The 22,856-nt window shown below is 39.5% G+C and overlaps 1 protein-coding gene across 1 annotated transcript in view; it reads right to left on the bottom strand.

Annotated features, from left to right (window-relative positions):
- CDH8 (cadherin 8) overlaps positions 1 to 22,856 on the bottom strand; it is a 190,378-nt gene that overhangs the window by 53,144 nt on the left and 114,378 nt on the right. The window contains exon 7 of the mRNA XM_084644378.1: positions 16,139 to 16,275. Within this exon, the coding sequence (XP_084500504.1) occupies positions 16,139 to 16,275 (137 nt within the window). The remainder of the gene's footprint in view (positions 1 to 16,138; positions 16,276 to 22,856) is intronic.

Below are 22,856 nucleotides of genomic sequence, written 5' to 3'. Positions count from 1 at the left end.
ATTGCCAGTATACCTCCTTGGATAACAGTATTGCAACCTGCTATCTCAGTGTCAAGCTTTTGGAGATCTTTTTTTTAAAAGATCCTGCTTTAGTCGTAACTCCCACTGCACATACCTGAAAAAAGGTAGGGAACAAACATTCTCCCAGCCACCCTTCCATCCTGATATCACATTACATACAAATCTGGGAATTATCTGGCAATAACTCATACAGTGTAGATCACTTTCCTTCCTCACTCATTCCCACCAATTTGGGGAGGGCTGTTGTCAGTTCCCAACCCCTCCAAACCTGGTCTCACCCCACTGCTGGAATCCCACCTCTGTCTCCTTGCATAACGGCTAAGGGGCTGACTCTGCTGTCAGACATTAGGAGCCCCAACCCCATTCACACCTTCTTTAGGGGATGCCTTCCCCTAAGACCACTTCTGACTCTTGTTTACCAGGAAACCAGGCCACCTTTGGAATAACTATGTGCACTGGACATCAGTTACCTGCTAAATTGTGACAGCGTGAACTGTACCTCCTGGCTTACCCAAATGGCTCCTGGATTTTCTGTGGAGAAGATGAACTCCAATCTCATTCCCACCCAATCTCAGTACTGAGGGAAAAATTCCTTCCCAGTCCTGAAAACCACAACTAGAACAATGCTCACATCAGACCAAAAAACACCAGTCCTACACTTATTCCATGAGTGAGAAAGTGGGAGCTGCTGGTCTGGACACGAGAGAGATCTCCATCAAGCAGAACAGGGCATATAGGGGAAATTGGCGTGCAGGGGGAAAATGGCATAACTGAACCTCTTCAGCCTGACCTCAGCTCGCGTGATGCCCCCATCTCCTGCTCCCCCAATCCAAAGGAGGAAGGGAACCCTTCAAGGAGCTATGGCCCCTTTCTTTCCATTTGGCCAGAAAAAGCCTCCTGCCATTGAGGTTGTAGGTATTGTATTCATTTGAGCCTTTCTGTTAACTGGAGTTAGAATCTATTTACAGCTTCTTAGTAACTTCCGCTCACTCCTTGTGGCAGCTGCCACTTGTTAACTCTTCCAGTATGTGAAAGAGATATTCCGACGGGTCAGATGGAAGTAAGAGTCAGGGAGATATTTCAGGGAATCCAAGGAACAGCTTAGATTTAGGAGACACCCTTGGCTGTGATTTGCATTCTGATATCATTATTATTTGAGTTATCAATAAATCCAAACCCCAGAAGTGGTAAATTTGTCTTTACGCAATGTGTGTTGTAAACTTTATTTGGAACAGACTGGGATGGGAATGCTACCAGCTTATAGCAACATAAGCACTATAAAATGGATTTCTTATATTTTCAGAAGCTATAAGCAATACCATAATCATTGTTAGGAAGTAATGGGTTCTCATTTCTACACATTACCATGAGTTATTTCCGGAAAATAATGTAGCATCATTATATGACTTGAAATAAACACATAATAAAAGCACTAGGATAAAGAGATTAAGTCTACTCTATAGGATAAAGAGATTAAGGAGCCAGTCTCAGACACAACAAATCTAGCAGGTAAATTCACAGGGCTTGAGTCACCATTGTGTTGCTCCTGTCGTAGGTTGGAATAACTCCATGTTAATCAAAGGAGCTTCAATAGTATAAAGTTGGAGTAGCACAATCAGGAATCAAGCCCACAGTTTAGAGCAATTACAATGTTAATATGGAGATGGTATATCACACATATTAAAAATGCTATAAAATATTGACTCATACAAAACAACTTATCAATTATAATTAGCTTGAAAATTGTATAATGAATAGCAGCAATAATAAATACATTTTATTGATGACTAGATGTCTGGGATACTTTAGATTTTTAATTTAAACATCATTTCACGAATAACAAAATAAATAACTCAGAAGAAAACTGACCCAAAACATTTCAATGTTTTTTTTTACATCTAAAACTATTATAAAATATGTTTCCTGTATTTATTTGTTTAATAAGTGGGCAGATTTTAAAATAGGCTTAGCATCTGGCAGTTCCCATTGTTCTCAAGTGAGCATGTTGAACAATTGGGAAAATCTGCCCCTTTACCTCTAAGCCTGAAGGTACTGTAACGCCTCATCCACAACAACCGTTCTTAAAACTCACAGTATGCTCCTCCGAGTAGCTTCATTATTTGAGATGGAAATTCCATCCACAAAAGTGCACCAGGGAGACTGACTATCATGGTGTTCAATTATAGATATATCTCCACCCTGTTTCATTCCCAGGCTATGGCCTGCAATCAACCATACACAATTTTCAAGGTACTGGAGTCACATATTGCCCAGAATAATAAGTGTACTCACATCAAAATAGCTGAGTACTCTGCACTACTGATCTGGGGGAAAAAATTCCTTCAGAAATTATAAAATTCAAGGTGCAGATGCCCATTTGGCAATTGTCCAGTTTAGTCCTCTTTAGCTTGCTTCACTTCAGTCTCACACTCATTTTGCTAATTCAGTAATGAAATATTGTCAGTTTGTTCTTTCCTCCATTTCTTTTGTGGCAATTAACAAATCAGTCAAGCATATTCAGCCCTTTAGCTAACAGACGAGCTTGCATTTGTATTTATTTTAGTCTTATATGCTCTCCCTTTCTCTCAAACAATCCGTCCCATTCATGCCCATTTTTATGGTGTAAATTTTGATCCATGTTGTCACTCTCCAAAGTCTTTTTGCAAAATCAATGTTTTTCAAAATGTACAGCTTTACAGACTAACATTGCTCCATAAACTTCTGAAACCAGGGATGATGGTTCTTAGGCAGCTGATCCAATCACTCTCCCCATTAGGTATGGTTACCACCTCCTACAAAGTATGCTTCTTGCATTTTTTTTTCTTCAGCTAAGTGTTCATTTTTATAGTTTCCTTGTGTCCTTACCAGATAACTGGAAACGCAGTTTCCTTGCCCACTTATTCACCTTCTCTGCAGTGCCCCCACCTGCCTGTTGTTCATTCCAGTTCTCAAAGTATGGAGCACATCTTACTATTGAGATCTCTATTCCATTCTATATAGGCTTTTATACCACACTCCTAACCATAATAGCAATGTGACTACATATCTGTCATGTGTTTGTTCTCTCATCTTCTTCACACAGGGAGAGGATTGTTTTGGCACATTTCCACTCCCATTGGCATCCATATAGGCCACTTCCCCTCAGATGAATTCCTGAGGTAAATACATCAATTGCTCACATGGAAAGCAATATAGTCTTTGGAAAGTAGGTAATGCATTTTAGTGCATTTTTCAGTGCAGTTTAGTTGACAGAAGCAAGGAGAGCCAGGATCATGTGACCAAACAATGCCTCAAGGACATCCAGTACTTGCTTTGTTGTCTATAATGGGTATGCCTCTAGCCTGTAGTTATAACCAAATAAACAAGAAATCTAGCTTAGTAAATTCAGGTAGAGCAAAAATTATGCGTTATATAATTTCTATCATGCTGATCAGAAAAGAAAGGGTCTGGTGAAAAGGTTAAGCACTTCTGAGCTCCTGTTTAAACCTTCTCTGATGCTTCTCTTTCCTTTTTAAGCTTTACTGAAATTTATTCAGCCCTAAATGAAAGATAATTATATAGTATACCAAAGTAATTCCCTAAAACATTATAATTATTCTTAATAATGTCAATAGTAGTTTTACAATAAAAGACAAAATAAAATTAAGAAATTAGAAGTATTAACAAAAGAATTCATGACATTAAAATGTAGTTTTCAAGTACATAAAAGGTTGTTACAAGGAGGAGGGAGAAAAAATCTTCTTCTTAACCTCTGAGGATAGCACAAGGAGCAATGGGCTTAAATTTCAGACAGGGTGGTTTAGGTTGGACATTAGGAAAACTTCCTAACTGTGAGAGAGTTTAAGCACTGGAATAAATTACCTAGGGAGGTTGTGGAATCTCCATCATGGGGGTTTTTAAGAGCAGGTTGGACAAACTCCTGTCAGGGATGGTCTAGATAATACTTAGTCCTGCCTTTAGTGCAGGGGACTGGACTAGATGACCTCTCGAGGTCCCTTCCAGTTCTATGATTCTATGTGCTTGCTGAATGCACAAACATTAATCTGAAGAATATTTTACTATATGTCTTTCTTCCTTTTTAACTTGTGTCCCTGCATCCTAAAAAACCCACCTGAAATATATAAAGAAGATAGCTTAGCATAGAATGCACTGAGTGATGATTCATAATTGCATTTATATTCTTGATAAACCATAGCCTTTTTGGATTTATGGATTTTTTCCAATAGGTGACAGAAAGGGACAAAACTGCCCCATATGTCTTCATTTCTAAAGGATGCAGCAAGTATGGGCAATTGACTTTGTTAGTTACATGCCATAGCTTTGTCCTCGAGGTTTCCTATGTCTAGAAAAGAAAATTGTGGTCACACCATTTTTATTTCAAGATCTCTTCTATTTTTTCATCCAGTGCTTTGATGAGCTTTGCCAAACACCATCAGGAATTTTAAAATGATTGTTAGAATAACTGTATTATAATGCAAAAATGATGTTACTTAATTTTACATGGAAATGAGTTACAGTGATTTCTACTTTACTGTGTCAGAATTTTTTTTTTCAAATAAGCATGGTTCAAGAGCTATTTATTTCATATCACTTCCTAGCGAAAAAGGAATATTTTACATTCTCAAGCATAGCTAAACAATTTCATTATCAATATTTGGTAACCCAACTAATAAGTTTAATATTAGTAAAAGGAGAGCATTGAAGAGAAGGAAAATTCATTCATGGAGGATTCTGAATTTTCAAAATTTGTTTTTATTCCAATATGGAACAAACCCCCACAATTTGAAAACACTCCACAAAAGAATTTCCATCCATCCAACCATTCAGGATTGATTAAAATGTTTAATTTAAATTTTGACTTTTTACATGTATAATACATAATACAATAAAATAAAAAATCAAAATGAAGTCATTCAAAAAGAACAACAAAATACATTCTGAAAAGTCAAAATATAATGTGTTGACATTTTTAGGAACTATTTTTTCCTTTTTTTCCCCCCAAAATGAATTTTTGGCAAAATCAACATGATTTTGCAAAGGGTCCCAATGGCAATGTGTCTTCCAACAGTAAACTGTTCTGAGTTTTTTCCAGCCAGCTTTATTTAAAAGGCAGGCCTTATCTTGCCCTTGGAACCCTTTCTGCTAGGCTAGGGAAGCTGTATTTAAAGAATGATTGAACAAGAGAGTCGATCCAAATCACACAGTCCAGCAGTGGTGCTGTATTTTCAGTGGATAACACATGCCATCCTGCCCACTATTGCCAGGTGCTAAAATCTTGAGATCCCTTGGGCTTTGGACTGTTTAAATTCTCTGTCACATGTCAAGCCCATCAGAACTAGCAAAGGTAGGAGTGCTAGATCAGCAATAAGAGTATGTTTACACTGCAGTCGTAGGTTTTACTGCACCTCAGGTAGAGTTCCGGGCAGGCTTATATAGCCCATGCTGAAGCCCAGGCTGTCATATCTTTACTGCTATTTTTAGCTGAGCTAGTTAGACTAATACCAACCTGTGCTGCAGTGAAACCTCCAATTCAGTGTAGACACATTGGAGGTGTTGCTGCACCCATGATAGAGCAAGAGTGAGAGGTTTCCCTGTGTTTTTTAACATAGCTGCACCATGTTAGAAAAAGCAAATCCTTTCATCTGTGGAAGAGAAAAAATAGCAGGCAAAGCTCAAGCCATGATGGAATTTGTCACTGGTAGACGTGAGGTTGAAGTAAAAGAAGAAACCTGCAAGAGGTGGAGCCAATGAGAAAAAAATATATCTTTACAGAGAGTTCAATAGTCTCCCAGTTGAAGAGGAAAGAGAAACACCACCCATTGTGTTCTGCTGCCTGTGTATGGATAGAGAACACCAAGTATTCTGATAAAAGCAAGTAAAAAGTGTGGATGGAAACCAAATACAGAGGTACTCTTTCAGGTGGTCACAGCCAGGTAGTTGGATAGTAGGACTTCAGGAATTAATCTTATTTATGGGTTCTAAAATAAATAATATCTGAATTTAAACCATCTTGCTGTGCAGAGTGGTCCTAGGCAAGGATTCGATTACTATTTTTCTCCTCCTCCTCCGCACCATTTATTATGCTCATGTTTCATCCTAATAGACTGTAAATTCTCTGGGGTAGGGACTGTCCTTTCGCTCTGTGTCTGATCAGTACAGAGCGCAATGAGGCCCTGTGTCTGGCTGATGCCAGTATGTCAGTAGCATAAAGAACAGAGTGTAACTTACATGTGAGCAACTGGTTATATCTGCATTTCTCAACTGCTGAAAGTTACAAGCCGTAAAACTGATTGAAGGTGTAAATTATGATTCAGAGTCACACAGGCTGAATTTGGGACACACAATGCAACACATATCAAATATTACAAGAACAAATATACCACAGAATAATTAACTCCCGATAAATCTCTCTCTCTCTCTTTGCTCCTACATATAGTGTGCATACAAGAAGGGTGTGTATTTTTAAACCTAGGGATGGACTGGCACATTGCAATCCACCCTGAGGGGCAGCATGTTGCTGCACTGTGGTAGGATCAGCACAGACCAACCATTGTGAACTTTGCTCCAAGGCAGATGTAAGCCAAACCTGTCCCTTTTCTAGCTCAACTTACTTCCCCCTCTACAGCTGTGCTGATGGATCTGCTGTGAGGTAGGGAGGAGCCAAGACTCTTACCCATCCCACTACTGGCACCACCCTCACCCACATATGCAAGAGGAGGAGTAGCAGCCTGGGAGAAGCTGTTCCATGTTGTAACCCATAATGTAGGTGGCCGACACAGGGAACGGAAGGAGATCTCTTTTTACTCCCCAGTGTACTCTTTACTCTTTTTACTCCCAAGTGTAGGGGTGTAGGCTGGCTCAACATTGAGCCCATAGAATGCAAGCAGAACATTCCACTTATTTAAGTCTCAGCATCCTCATTTCCATAAGATTAGATGTCACAAACCATAACTGAGATCCACTTGCAATATGGAGTTTAGGGAATCCAAATAAATAAAAAAAGAATAAATAAATAAATAAGCAACGCAGCTACACACACACACACACACACACACAAAGAGGATATGTGTTAACCTTGAGTGGCAATTTTTAATGAGCACAGTAGTTCTAATGTCAGGTGAGAGAAAGCTTGTGTATTTTAAAGGGATCATCACTTATTCACCTTTAAAGCTTACCATGTTTTCTTGACTCTTGCTGATCTGAGTCTTTACAAAGATACAGCTTAGAAAATGGAATTTTGTAGAAGTTTTTAATGTTGTAATTTATAACATAATTTTATATTTTTGTGCACATATTTCTGAAACACACTTCATCACCTTTTGCAAGGCCAGTTCAAGACAGGCATAGTTAGTAAGGAGCCATGTCTTATAATAAACCAGACATTTCTTTTAAGATTCACCAGAGCCCCATAATTCAAGTGGACCTCACTTATGAGGTATGCACTCTATGAGATATGAGCATGCAAATATCAGTGTGTTCAGTCTCAGATTAGTTAAATGTTCTGCAGTCATACTATATGACTAATGCACCCCTTCCGTGCCCAAGTTATAATGCTGTCTCTGATATAAGCCTTTACCTTGGCTCCCAGCTACATTAAACCTCCATTTATTATTAGTCTTGTTATGCAGTTAATCAGTAATGACTGAAATGCAGGGCATTTCCTTAGCACTAATGACAGACTGGGAGGAATTGATGGCATGAAGAACAGATGAGGAAATAGCCTGAGCAAAAGGTGTTATTGATATTATAAGATGGAGCTGGAAAATCACAGAAGAGGAGTATGAAGGCAGAGGGAAAATAGAAATGTCCTACATATAACAGTGAAAACTAAAAATGTAATGCCCTATACATAAAGCAGTCTGATTGCTTGAGTCATCAAATTCTACTCAGCTTACAATATTTGGATAACATTAGTGAGAATGGTGTAATAAATAATAAATAGTGCACATTTGACTTTACTTTGATGTTAGAGCTGCAGACACAGTAATTACTGTGTCATCTTAATTGTGTATTGATAGATAAGGCAAAGCTTCCTTTACCCATTTACATGTCAGTGAGACTAGGGACAGGATGGACCAGCAGATTAGCCACTCAGTGGTAGAAGTTATCACAATTTCCATCTATTCACAGCCTATGTCAGTCATTGTTTAATTCATTTTTTCTATTTTCATAGGCACATTGTAAATCATTAATTTCTAGTACCATTATACCATATCATATTCCCCTTATTTTCACAGGATACTGAGTTTCCCTTCACAATGTAAAATAATGTGCTACTATTCATTATGCTGTCAAGTGACCAGTTGTAGGGCTGTGGGAGAACGAAGCCATACTTTTGACACTGGTGTGTGTTTTTGTAGAGTGATATTTATATCCTAAGTGCATGTTTTGTTCAAGGGCAATTCAAATGGCAGGTACAGTTCAAACCTGGACCAATTAGGGCAGAGTTGCCCATCTGACAGGACAATAACATAACTATGGGAAGCATGGAAATTGGGGAGGGGAAGGAAAAACTGACTGGGAAGGAAAATGAGATGCAGGTGTTAGGAAGGATGTGAGCAGATGACTGGGAATTACAAATGGCTGGTGGACTTTTCCCTTATAATGGGTATAGTTAAGCAGTCAGAAAACTGTACTGCAAAGATAGTATAAGGCAAATCAAGGATGGAAGGAACACTGCACAGAAAGAAGAAGGAAGTTAAGGGTGCACCAGAAGTTACTGAGAATGTTGATTTCATTCTTATTGCAATAAAGTTCTGCTCAGTTATCTCAAGCAAGTGTTTTTATGCCTATATATTTCCCCAACCCTTCCTTCTCTTCAGACTGCAACACAGGAAAATAAAACTATGTCAAGTCCCCAGCCATCTCGTGAATTCTCTCAAGCTTCTAATCACAATAAAGACTCCATTCTCAGCGTACATTATGAAGTTCTTTAGATCTCAGTCACATATTACCTTGTAATACAACAAAACAATGTGAAATTCCATAACTCCAGTATCTAAAGTCCAGAGTCAGTGACAGGAAACAAAGTTCACCTTTTATATTCAAAGAACAAAAAGGCATGTTCCTGGTAGGAAAAGGTCACCTGGCCAACAAGACTGTTCCCTTTAGATTTTAATCAACTTCATGTTCTTACTTTATATTCTTCTTGACTCACAAAAGATTCTCTCTTTGGAGCAAACTTGGCAGGGGGGTAACACACACACAAGAATCAGTTTACGTCCCGAGTCATTTTTGGTATCCCTCTTGCTGTATTTTAATAAGTGAGTTTCTGCCTTACACTCCAATCTTCTATTTCAGTGTGATTTTGCAGAAAGGTAAAAATCCTTTGTTTTATTCTGTTATCTTAAAAATCAATGTGATGTAATATATCAGCGTAGCAGGATCACTACAGGACAGGATAGGAAATATGTTTAACTGTAAAGGTGCAAACTCTTGTTGAAATACAAATATTTTTCAATAGTAAGAAATATTTAGTAGAATAAATAAGGGGTGACTTGATTTATGTTTTAAGACTAATGCTTGAGCTTCTCAAAGGAATGCAAGAAGCTTATCCACACATCTTTCCATTTAAATTAATGATACATGGCAATATCTCCTGCACTGGTTTGAAAATCTGAAGCTGTTGTGCAGCGTTTAAGATTACTTTCAGCCCCACATTTTCCACTGATGTCTCTCTGTATAGACACTGAAGCACACCACATCTTCAGCATTGTGACAATAAATCCAGACTGAAGACTTGTCTGAGAATCACCACTGTGGGACATTCACTTTGTTGGCGAAGACTGTATGCTATTTAGTTCTTGCAATTTAGGAATGATCTTGCAAATCATCACCTGTCTACATATTGTACAGATTTAAGACTGACAATGGTGATAATTCTGTCAATCATTTATAACGTGTCATATCTGCTTCTGTGTAAAAAAAAATCCACACGGATTCCTTTCTATTGCTAGAAGGAGGTAATCTACCAATGTGACCAGCACAATATCCCTATCCAGGCCAGAAGCCAAACTAAAAGGTGTAAAGGAAGTCAAGGCCTTCATGTGCTTTGATAACATATGCTCAATACTTTTTGATGTTGTTGTTTAGTTTTTAAAATAAAGAAGGTTAGAAGACATACTGGTAGTTTGTGAGATGGTCAGGATCAAGACACAACTTTTTTAGCATGGGCCTAATACTTCTCACTTCAGTGAAACTGGCCCTCTGCCTTCTCAAAAGGAATATATTAACAGTTTCCACCAACTAGGGACATCATATTCCTGACCAGCTAATTTTACCAGCTGTGAAAGGTATTGATCCATCTTGTATGTCACAAGATGTAGCTCTGCAACTACATCTTGAAACTGGTTGAAACGCAATTCCCAAACACTGATATTCTACCAGAAGGCAGCCAAAGGCTGTCTGAATCTAATTAATTGTGTTCACCACAAGGTAAATAGAAAGTTTATAGCAAGAAATATTGAACTCTGCTTCCGAGAGAAGGCAGCTCAGATTCACCAAACAATCTACCACCTAAAAGGAGTACCACTATTTAAGACTTCATGTCTGGGTCGTAGAACAAAATACTTTCTTTGTCTTCATCATTGCAGAAGATTGCCAACATTTATTTACGTCAGAACTGAAAAGAATCAGAGATCAGTTTCTATTCAAAACATGACAGCCAGTGGAGGAGGCTATCATGTGAGGATGTGGCAAAAGGAGGAAACACTTAGTAGTCACCTGATTAATAGTCAAGGACAAAAGCCAATTATTATGTCCTACAGTTGGCCACTAACTAAGAGAACTCTGGAACCCAAACAAGTCAATTTCTCTCTACCCCAGCCCACAATAAGAGTACTCTGGGCCCTGAACAGAGCCTGGGAAGTAATGGCCAAGGACTAGACTAGCGAAAGACTTGGACAGAATGAGCTCTTCAATATCCATCCAAACCCCATATTGAATATTCTACATATATGTTAACTCTTTATTTTTATGTGCATTAATTCATTGATATCAGACAATTACATTGAAAATGCTTTTTGAATTTCCCTTCATAGTTAGTGACTGAGAGATAGTACACTGCCTCTATTAGATTTCCAAGGAACATACTGTCTCATAAAAAGACCAAACTTAAAGTAACAACAAAATAAAAATATGTTCTTTCTTGTCCCCCTCCCCATGACAACTCACCAAACACACTTATTTCTGTCTTAAAAGCTTTTAAAAATATTTCCTCAAATTAAAAAAAACTGTAGGTGTCAAGGTTCCTCCCCCACTCTGAACTCTAGGGTACAGATGTGGGGACCTGCATGAAAAACCTCCTAAGCTTATCTTTACCAGCTTAGATCAAAACTTCCCCAAGGTACAAAATATTCCACCCGTTGTCCTTGGACTGGCCGCTACCACCACCAAACTAATACTGGTTACTGGGGAAGAGCTGTTTGGACGCGTCCTTCCCCCCAAAGTACTTCCCAAAACCTTGCACCCCACTTCCTGGACAAGGTTTGGTAAAAAGCCTCACCAATTTGCATAGGTGACCACAGACCCAAACCCTTGGATCTGAGAACAATGAAAAAGCATTCAGTTTTTTACAAGAAGACTTTTAATAAAAAATAGAAGTAAATAGAAATAAAGAAATCCCCCCTGTAAAATCAGGATGGTAGATATCTTACAGGGTAATTAGATTCAAAAACATAGAGAACCCCTCTAGGCAAAACCTTAAGTTACAAAAAAGGTACACAGACAGAAATAGTTATTCTATTCAGCACAATTCTTTTCTCAGCCATTTAAAGAAATCATAATCTAACACATACCTAGCTAGATTACTTACTAAAAGTTCTAAGACTCCATTCCTCGTCTATCCCCGGCAAAGACCCAGCATACAGACAGACACAGACCCTTTGTTTCTCTCCCTCCTCCCAGCTTTTGAAAGTATCTTGTCTCCTCATTGGTCATTTGGGTCAGGTGCCAGTGAGGTTACCTTTAGCTTCTTAACCCTTTACAGGTGAGAGGAGCTTTCCCCTGGCCAGGAGGGATTTCAAAGGGGTTTACCCTTCCCTTTATATTTATGAAGGCAGGTTTCTATGGTTTTCTGTGAAATTCAGTCTTTGTTTCATTGTAAATGCCACATAATTACACTGGAAATGTGAAAAAGCTATCAGCAGGAACTCTAATGCTAGGTGCAAGCTGGGTATTATTTTTTTCATAGCCACCCTGTAGGCAGCAGTTTCACAATAGTGATGGATGTTGTGACTCACATGAGGCCTAATGATAAGGCTTATTAATAAAAATACTTAAGTATAATTATTTTTTTTAAAAAAGCTGGGGAGGGCAGGGTCTTGATTCTGATGTCAATGTAATTTGATTGACTTGGTGGAGCTTCTCCTGATACACACTGGTACAAGTGAATCAGAAACAAGATGGTTAAAGCAATTTATTGAAAAATGTTTTTTTTTTCCCCCCTTTAGCTTTTAGAGAGGAAATGGAAAGTGAAATTCTTCTGCATTATGGAAAGTTACATGAGACACCACATGACAAAACTTGTCACCCAAAGTAAGAAAGAAGGCACATTTGGATAATACATTTAGTTTAATCAGTTAAAGGCATTACAGTCTTTATATAAAAACTCCTCTTTTTAAATCAGTCACCTCACCAAACAGCAATGACATTAATGTTACCAGATTCTAATATATTTACACCAGTGCAGGTCAAAGTATGGGGGGAGGGGCGGTGGAACCAAAACAAAATCATGGAAATGTTTGTGAAATATCTTTCCACTTTTCTGACACAATTTTGTTTTTGTAGAAAAATTCCAAACAGCTCTAATTACTATAGACCTTAGATGCCTTATACATCAGATTCCAAAGCAAGCAGCCTCTCTGGCTGGCAGCCCACAGCAATTCTGAGGGTTTCCTAATAAACCTCTCCCTATTTCACAAGATTACTGTCTCCTGGCTTCTACCTATTCTGGAGGATTACTGTCTCCAGGTCTCAGTGCTTCCTCCACTTCTTACTGGTGACGGCAAATGCAATGTACACCCATATACCCAGAAAACACTTTAATTCCACTCTGGTGATGACAGAGGACTTTCCACACCCAACGTCAAGTATTGCTTTTGGAAGTTACAAGAAAACCATATATTCACAAAAAAGAATTATGCAGAGGTTTACAATAGCGTTAGCATCGCAGTGCCTTTCCTGCAGATTGTGCAACTATACCAGCCGTGAAACAGACTAACGGAGGAAAGCTCTTTCGCCGTGAGATGTGTTCTTCCATGGGAGGGTTTGCTATATTTTATTTTTGGCCTTATTCAGCAGATTAGCCTTTCTCCTGAACAAGTCAGCCTGCTGTCCTTCCACTATCAATACCTGTCTTTAGCTCAGAAGTCTATGGATGTGCTATGCTGGATGAGGCTCAGGAAGTAATGAAAAACAACCATTTTGCTTGATTTAGCTAGTCAGCGCTGGTGCATTTCTGTTATGGCTGGACTCAGTATTCAATGTCAGTAAAGTTCTGGGTGAAGATATAATGACATATGTTTCAATCCTTGTAGTGAATCTCATAATACAGTATGATGTGACAGAAGTAAGGATGCCTTGAGGAAAACTGATATGGAGAATTTCCTTTGAATCAGTATTTCTACTTCCATAACAATCTAACCATTACACTTTGCAGCTTTCTTCACTAGAGATGGTAGTATTGCTCACTGGCTGATATTAACCCGGGCAGAAGATGTTCCATACAATAGACTCATACTTCTTTCCCCGTCAATGGTTGTTTCCATAGTTTAGGGCTTTTCCAATTGAAAGCACTCAGGCCATGCTATCAAACTGGTGTTAGCCCACAAGATTTAGCAGTAATTAACAGGGCAAGTGTTATTTATTGTACTACACACAAATCACAATGGCAGGTCATATTAATACAGTTTACTGTGCATGTAACTTACAGATTCCAAGGTAGAAGGAACCACTGTAATCATCTAGTCTGACCACCCACATATCACAGGCCATAGAACTTTCCCAACATAATTCCTAGAGCAACATATCTTTTCAAAAAACATCCAATCTTGATTTTAAAATTTAAATCACGACTCTTGATAAATTGTTCCAGTGATTAATTATCTTTACTGTTAAAAAGTTACACCTTATTTCCAGTCTAAATTTGTCTACTTTCAACTTTCAACCATTGGATCATGTTATATCTTTCTCTGCAAGATTGAAGAGCCTGCTATTAAATATTTGTTGCCCATACAGGTATTTGTAAGACTGCATTTCCCATTAACCTTTTCTTTGATAAACTAAATAGATTGAGCTTCTTGAATCTGTAAGTATAAGCCATGTATAGATTGAGCTTCTTGAATCTGTAAGTATAAGCCATGTTTTCTAATCCTTTAATCATTCTTGCTGCTCTTCTCTGAATCCTCTCCAATTTATCCATCGTTCTTCAATTGTGAACACAGAACTGGATACAGTATTCCAGCTGTGGTTGTACCACTGCCAAACACAGAGGTTAAATAACTTCTCTACTCCTACTGGAGATTTCACTTTTTATGCTTTGATGGATTGCATTAGCCCTTTTGTCACAGCCTTGCAACGGGAGCCCACGTTCAGCTATTATTTACCACAACGCCTACATTTTTTTCAGTCACTACTTTCCAGGATAGTCACCCATTGTATAAGTATGGCCTGTGTTCTTTGTTCCCAGACATCTACATTTACCTTCAGACATATTAAGATTGCTCTGTATCAGTGACCTGTCCTGTTCATTATTTACCGCTCCCCGCATTTTGTGTCATCTGCAAATTTATCTCAGTGATAATATTTTGTTTTCTTCCAGGTCATTGATAAAAATGTTAAATAGCATGGGGCCAACTTGAGATTTTATTTTATATTCAATTATATTTTTCTTGTTTATGCAGACACTCTGGTTACCACTCATGGCTTTCACTTTTAAATATAAATACTATGGGGAAAATTGACTACAAAAAATATTGTAAAGTCCAAGTAAAAACCTTTTATTCTATCATTCATTCTCATGTTGGAATGATGGTGTTATGAGCTTCATAATTAAAAGTAGCAGTTACTACAGCACCAAATATTTAAGTCTGATGGTTGGGTAAGGGTGGGAGGCGGAAAGCTGAAAATCAGTAGAGATCATTAAAATGGTTAGTATGATTATGCTTATCATATCATTAGAAAAGCAGTATGGTTTCTTCAACAGAAGACAACTTTCTTAGGGCAGCGTGGGAAGAGCACATCTACTAATAGAAATTGTGTATACACATTGATGGCAGAATAAATATCTTAGCAAGAACACATATGTATCTCAGCTGAACCTGTAAGAGATGGGAAAACCACTCAGCAACATCATTAAAGAATAAAAGACCAACTTTCCTAAGGTTTCTTTACTGCAAGAAGTTCTCCTTGTCAAGTTTATTTTCTAAAATAATAATGATCAAACTTGTTTAAGCCCTAACCCCCCAAAATTGAACTAATTGAGAATTTTGTGTGGTTATGATCTAAGGCCCAGATTCGTAATGGTATTTAGTCATTACTGTGCTTAGTGTTGCAATGGCTAATTGATTTAGGACCCTAAGCCTAATTCAAAGCCTAGATATCATTCAGTCTCAATGGGACCTAGATTTTAGAAACCTGGCCTAAGATCCTGAATCTTGTGGATACTTAAACATGTATGTAACTTTGATCATGTGCAAACTTTGAGCACTTAATGGACTGGAAGAAAGTAAACACTCAGAGAAAAGACCTCAGGGTTTGGCCCACAGTTGACTTCAATGGTGTGAGGATTTCACCCTCCTTCTATTAGATTCTCACCATGTATTCCTTCTCTCTTACATTTACAGTTTTTCCTGCACAAACATATCCATATTTTCTTTTATAACTATATTCCTCACTTATAAAACACATTTTTGAAAATAGATACGAGAGGAGAACGTCATAAAATTAGCTTAGCTTTCAAAACCTTGTTATTTTAAAATCTAAAACACGTATACTATAGAATAACTTTCACAAGCTATACAATTTCTAATAGTTATTCAAACATTTGAAACGACAACAGACAATACTACAAGACAAACAGAACTGAAAGTAAAGCATGGAAAAATGCATAAGCACTTACTAGTTTCCGTAGCTACAATAGTTATGTTGTGCCATATGTTTGTTTCTCTGTCGAGTGGTGTTGCCAAAGTTATTTTTCCGTCATCTGCATTAATGTTGAACTGTCTCTCAAGGTCAGTGTGTCGATCAATGGAAAACCTACAAAATGGACAACCCTGTAAACTTATCTGAGTAGATTGTTTGATCTGTACATATTGTAGGAAAATTTAAATAATTTTCTGAGAACTGCAGTTTTCTAGCCAAATGGATTGAGAAGCTCAATAGCATAATAATTTATAAGACAAAATGAGTGACTGTGTCTCAAGAAACTTAATTATTGTCCAAGGAGTAATTAGCTGCATATTCAACATGAAGGTCATAAACTGCCATCAGGTTCAGTAGGTAACATCTTTAAAAGCCGCTGCTGATTAAGAGTTAATTAGACAACCCATCACATTTATCTGCTTATAATTTCAACACCAATACATTAAACACACAAAAATATTGAGCTTCATGGTTATTTTAAAAGGAGTACTGAAAAACATTCTTTTACTTCTTTTTCTTCAGTTTTAATGAAGCATGAAATATTAACCGAGCATGTTACCTGCTTAGTTTTCAAGCAATTTCATGGACAATAGGTGGTTAATGAATCACCATTTATCAGTAAAGCACTTAAAAAAAACAACAACCAACAACACAGGGATTGACTGTTATATGGATTGACATAATTGGTTTCTAACAAAACAACTTTGATCTGACAGCTAGTCAGAGCTTGCAAATGAGAATATACAGGTAAATTATGCAGCCTAAACATAGCCAGCTTGACTAACAAGAAAGAGCTGCGGTAGACTGCTCCAACAGTGAATTAAGCAGAATGATGATTTAGGGCTCAGCACAAGAAAGCTTTTATATAGGTTCATTTTCACAGAGTTGTTTTATTAATGTATTACTTGTAAAAATAAACTACATTGGAAAATTAAGCCTTCCAATTTTTTTGACGGGTGAGGTGCAAAAAGAATTTATCACAAACTACTGATATGGTACAACAGTCACAGGCTTCAAGGGGTTTTACTGAATCTGAACTGTGGATTTATATAAGAGCCTGTAATGCTTTTGTGTCTAGGTATTATCGAGAATAACAGCATGCACTGGTGGTTCTGCATCTGTTCTGCATTATACCTAGGCATAATGGGGTGAGTTAGGATGGAGTGTCAGAGTGGATTACACACTTTATATTGTGGTTATGGTCTGAGAGTGACTCAAAAATGGCAGTGTCCTATTACACATCTGTTTGTTACTAACACTCTGCACTATATCTGCTTAGTTCACTGATGAAAAACTAGCATATTTCACTTCAGTCGACAAGACAGTTATTAAGATACCAGTTTATTCTATTCCTGCTCATGCATCATCATCAACTTCCATCAAAGTTCTGGTTCAAGAGCCTTTCTTTGTCACGATGACATACGGTGGGGACTGATGTAGGACTAAACAAAACTTGATTAACCAGAACTCATTCTTGGTGTAACTCCACTAATGTCAACAGAATACACCAGGAAGGATCTTGACCCATCAGACTTACCTACCTAGCTGTCGTAATTGAATCTTAAATCTTAGTGTTACAACAGGTTTTTTGTTTTCAGTATTGAATAGTAAATTGTTTGTTCATATTTAGAAGTAGACAAGGGTTGCAATTCAACTATGTTGCTGGTAATTTAGTAAAATATATTGCCCATTAAAAAAAATATTAGTTCACTGCAAATGTTTATTGGGGAAGCTCTGCTGTACAAACATAGCTCTAGGAAAATCTAGTATAGGCCGTAATATTGCTACATTGAATAACTACTGATGGACTTAAAATTAAAAGGTCTCTTTTTCCCAAAAGACATTTTATACTTGATTTATTCCATCTTTAAGGAGTTATTATCTGTATGAAGAACTACGTAGCTAAAAAGAATAGCAAAGAAGGATCCACGGCCAAATTTTCATAAATGGTTGCTTAGGGCAAGGCACCTACATTCATATTCGGACCCTTAAGTAAAGTGATTTTCAGGTGAGCTGAGCACACTCAGTTCCTATTGGCTTGAATAAGAACGAAAATCTTTCCATTTGTACGAGGCCTCCTCTATATCATAATTCCATTCCTGGTTCTGTACTAACAGTATATATATTTTTAAAGTTATATAACTGGGGATTTAACATCAGTGAGTTTATTGTATTGACTTTAATCCTAACAATATTTATTCAGAAATGCATTGTCATAAATATAAAGGGAAGGGTAAACCCCTTTGAAATCCCTCCTGGCCAGGGGAAAGCTCCTCTCACCTGTAAAGGGTTAAGAAGCTAAAGGTAACCTCGCTGGCACCTGACCAAAATGACCAATGAGGAGACAAGATACTTTCAAAAGCTGGGAGGAGGGAGAGAAACAAAGGGTCTGTGTCTGTCTGTAGTCGTCTTGGCCAGGGACAGAACAGGAATGGAGTCTTAGAAGTTTTAGTAAGTAATCTAGCTAGGTATGTGTTAGATTATGATTTCTTTAAATGGCTGAGAAAAGAATTGTGCTGAATAGAATAACTATTTCTGTCTGTGTATCTTTTTTGTAACTTAAGGTTTTGCCTAGAGGGGTTCTCTATGTTTTTGAATCTAATTACCCTGTAAGATATCTACCATCCTGATTTTACAGGGGGGATTTCTTCATTTCTATTTACTTCTATTTTTTATTAAAAGTCTTCTTGTAAAACACTGAATGCTTTTTCATTGTTCTCAGATCCAAGGGTTTGGGTCTGTGGTCACCTATGCAAATTGGTGAGGCTTTTTATCCAACATTTCCCAGGAAAGGGGGAGTGCAAGTGTTGGGAGGATTGTTCATTGTTCTTAAGATCCAAGGGTCTGGGTCTGTAGTCACCTAGGCAAATTGGTGAGGCTTTTTACCAAACCTTGTCCAGGAAGTGGGGTGCAAGGTTTTGGGAAGTATTTTGGGGGGAAGGACGCGTCCAAACAGCTCTTCCCCAGTAACCAGTATTAGTTTGGTGGTGTTAGCGGCCATTCCAAGGATAACGGGGGTAATATTTTGTACCTTGGGGAAGTTTTGACCTAAGCTGGTAAAGATAAGCTTAGGAGGTTTTTCATGCAGGTCCCCACATCTGTACCCTAGAGTTCAGAGTGGGGGAGGAACCTTGACATGGTGGCACAGTGGTGGGATTAACCTGAAATCATTTTGAGATCCAGTTGAGATTTTTTGAACTAGAAATACAGATTTTAAAAAGGAATTTTTAGGAAGTCCAGGAAGCAGCTTTGAAACTGAAAGCAGCTTGGTTTCTCTCTGCTTTGTGGCCAAGCAGAGACAAAAGGGGATTATCTTGTGAATTGCAGGTTTTCTTTGCCTGGAGGCAGGGTACTTAACTCCTGCAGGGAAATTCACAGTCTTCCAACCCAGAGGTTTTTTTTTTTTCTTTTCTTCCTAAAAGTAAATAGGGGGGGTGTGCTCTACCCATTTGCCTGGAGACAAAAGTGGCAGGGTTTTTTTTTTAGGATTTTGATTTTTTTTTTGTTTTACAAGGAGCACAGGTTTGAAAAGAAATTTTTTTTTCTTCTTTGGGCTGGGTAAGCAGGTTTCCAAGTAGTTGGAGGTTTTTTGCTTTAATTTGGGCCCAGAGCAGAGACAAGGGAATTGTCTTTTTCTGTAGGCTGACAATCACTATCAGAGAATAGGTATTCTATTCCAGCACAGCAAAATTTTACAGCCAAGTTTTGTTTGTTTATTTCTGAACCTCGGGTGTAAAGTTAGTTAAAAACAGAGAGGTTAGAATGGCCAAATCCTCAGCTCAACTACAGCTGGAATTAGCCAAATTTCAGGCTGAGGAAAAACAAAGGGAACATGAAAGACAGATAGAACTCATGCGGCTGAAGGAGGAGGAGAAGGAAAAAGAGAGGAAGCATGTGGAGGAGATGGAGAGGATAAAGGCCCAGCAGAATATACCAACAAACCCTAGCAATCCTTCTCCAGGTACCACTTCCCATCCCAGAAAGTTCCCCACCTACAAGGCAGGTGATGATACTGAGGCCTTCTTAGAAAACTTCGAAAGGGCCTGCCTTGGGTACAACATCTCTACTGACCAATACATGGTAGAGCTGAGGCCGCAGCTCAGTGGACCCTTAGCTGAGGTGGCAGCTGAAATGCCTAAAGAACACATGAACAAGTATGAACTGTTTAAATCCAAGGCGAGAGTCAGAATGGGGATAACACCCGAGCAGTCTCGTCGGAGGTTCAGAGCCCTAAGGTGGAAACCAGACATGTCATTTACCCGACATGCCTACCACATTGTAAAACATTGGGATGCCTGGATATCAGGAGCAAGTGTTGAATCTCCAGTAAATTTGCCCTTCCTAATGCAAATGGAACAATTCTTAGAGGGTGTTCCTGAGGAAATAGAAAGATACATCCTAGATGGGAAACCCAAAACTGTAATTGAGGCAGGAGAGATTGGAGCCAGATGGGTGGAGGTGGCAGAGAAGAAGAAAACTGGTCGCAGTTGGAGCGGAGACCAGAAGGGACCACCCCAGACCACACCCTATTACCGGGGGCCGCCCAAAGCCCCACCTACCTCCCAAAGAACCCTCCAGACCCCTTATCGTCCCACCACCCCATTCTCCAGCAACCCTCCTCGCCCCAGTGACCCGTCAGCTGGACGATGTTTTAAGTGTAACAAGCTGGGGCAGGTAAAGGCCAACTGCCCCAAGAACCCCAACAGATTACAGTTCATTGCACCGGAATCACACCAGAGGTCCACAGGCCCAGATACCTCCCAGATACCCTTGGAGCGGAGGGAAACTGTGAGTGTGGGTGGGAAGAAGGTCACCGCGTGGAGGGACACCGGAGCACAAGTGTCAGCTATCCATGCTTCCTTAGTGGACCCCAATTTAATCAACCCAGAGATCCAAGTGACGATTCAACCCTTCAAGTCCAACTCTTTCAATTTGCCTACAGCCAAGTTGCCTGTCCAGTACAAGGGCTGGTCAGGAATGTGGACTTTTGCAGTCTATGATGATTATCCCATCCCCATGCTGTTGGGGGAAGACTTGGCCAATCATGTGAAGCAGGCCAAGAGGGTGGGAATGGTCACCCGCAACCAGGCTAAACAAGCCGTGAGGCCTAGCTCTGTTCCGGAAACTTCTATCAGGACCCAGTCAGAGGTGATGGACCTGGACCCCAGGCCAATGTCTGCAACAGCAGTAGTGGATCCAGTCCCAGAGACCCAGACGGAACCAGTCCCAGAACCGGAACCAGCCGAACAACCAACACCAGACCCCGTGTCAGCACTGAATCCAGTACTTGCAACCTCAACACCAGAGGGCCCCACCGAACCTGAACTGGCAGCAGCCGATAACCCTACACAAGAGGCTCAGCCGGAGCCTGAATCCCAACATAGTGCACCAGCGGAGAGCGGTTCACAGTCAACAGAAACAGCTCCATCCCCTATATCGCTTCCAGAGGGACCAAGCCTAGGTCCACAATCCCATGAGGAACTGATGTCTCCAGCATCAAGGGAACAGTTCCAGACCGAACAGGAAGCAGATGAAAGCCTCCAGAGAGCTTGGACGGCGGCACGGAGCAACCCACCGCCTCTCAGCTCTTCTAATCGATCCAGGTTTGTTGTAGAAAGAGGACTTTTATACAAGGAAACTCTTTCTGGGGGACACCAGGAAGACTGGCATCCTCAGAGACAGTTGGTAGTTCCAACTAAATACCGGGCCAAGCTCTTGAGCTTAGCCCATGATCACCCTAGTGGCCATGCTGGGGTGAACAGGACCAAAGACCGTTTGGGGGGGTCATTCCACTGGGAGGGAATGGGCAAGGATGTTTCTACCTATGTCCAGTCTTGTGAGGTGTGCCAAAGAGTGGGAAAACCCCAAGACCAGGTCAAAGCTCCTCTCCAGCCACTCCCCATCATTGAAGTTCCATTTCAGCGAGTAGCTGTGGATATTCTGGGTCCTTTTCCGAAAAAGACACCCAGAGGAAAGCAGTACATACTGACTTTCATGGATTTTGCCACCCGATGGCCGGAAGCAGTAGCTCTAAGCAACACCAGGGCTAAAAGTGTGTGCCAGGCACTAGCAGACATTTTTGCCAGGGTAGGTTGGCCCTCCGACATCCTCACAGATGCAGGGACTAATTTCCTGGCAGGAACTATGAAAAACCTTTGGGAAGCTCATGGGGTAAATCACTTGGTTGCCACTTCTTACCATCATCAAACAAATGGCATGGTGGAGAAGTTTAATGGAACTTTGGGGGCCATGATACGTAAATTCGTAAATGAGCACTCCAATGATTGGGACCTAGTATTGCAGCAGTTGCTCTTTGCCTACAGAGCTGTACCACATCCCAGTTTAGGGTTTTCCCCATTTGAACTTGTATATGGCCGTGAGGTTAAGGGGCCATTGCAGTTGGTGAAGCAGCAATGGGAGGGATTTACACCTTCTCCAGGAACTAACATTCTGGACTTTGTAACCAACCTACAAAACACCCTCCGAACCTCTTTAGCCCTTGCTAGAGAAAACTTACAGGATGCTCAAAAAGAGCAAAAAGCCTGGTATGATAAACATGCCAGAGAGCGTTCCTTCAAAGTAGGAGACCAGGTCATGGTCTTAAAGGCGCTCCAGGCCCATAAAATGGAAGCATCGTGGGAAGGGCCATTCGTGGTCCAGGAGCGCCTGGGAGCTGTTAATTATCTCATAGCATT

This window comes from Lepidochelys olivacea (assembly GCF_965140295.1).
Source record: "Lepidochelys olivacea isolate rLepOli2 genome assembly, chromosome: 12".
In the NCBI taxonomy this organism is placed as follows: Eukaryota; Metazoa; Chordata; order Testudines; family Cheloniidae; genus Lepidochelys; species Lepidochelys olivacea.
Note: the sequence above shows the minus strand (reverse complement) of the source record. Positions and strands in the feature narration are given on the sequence as shown.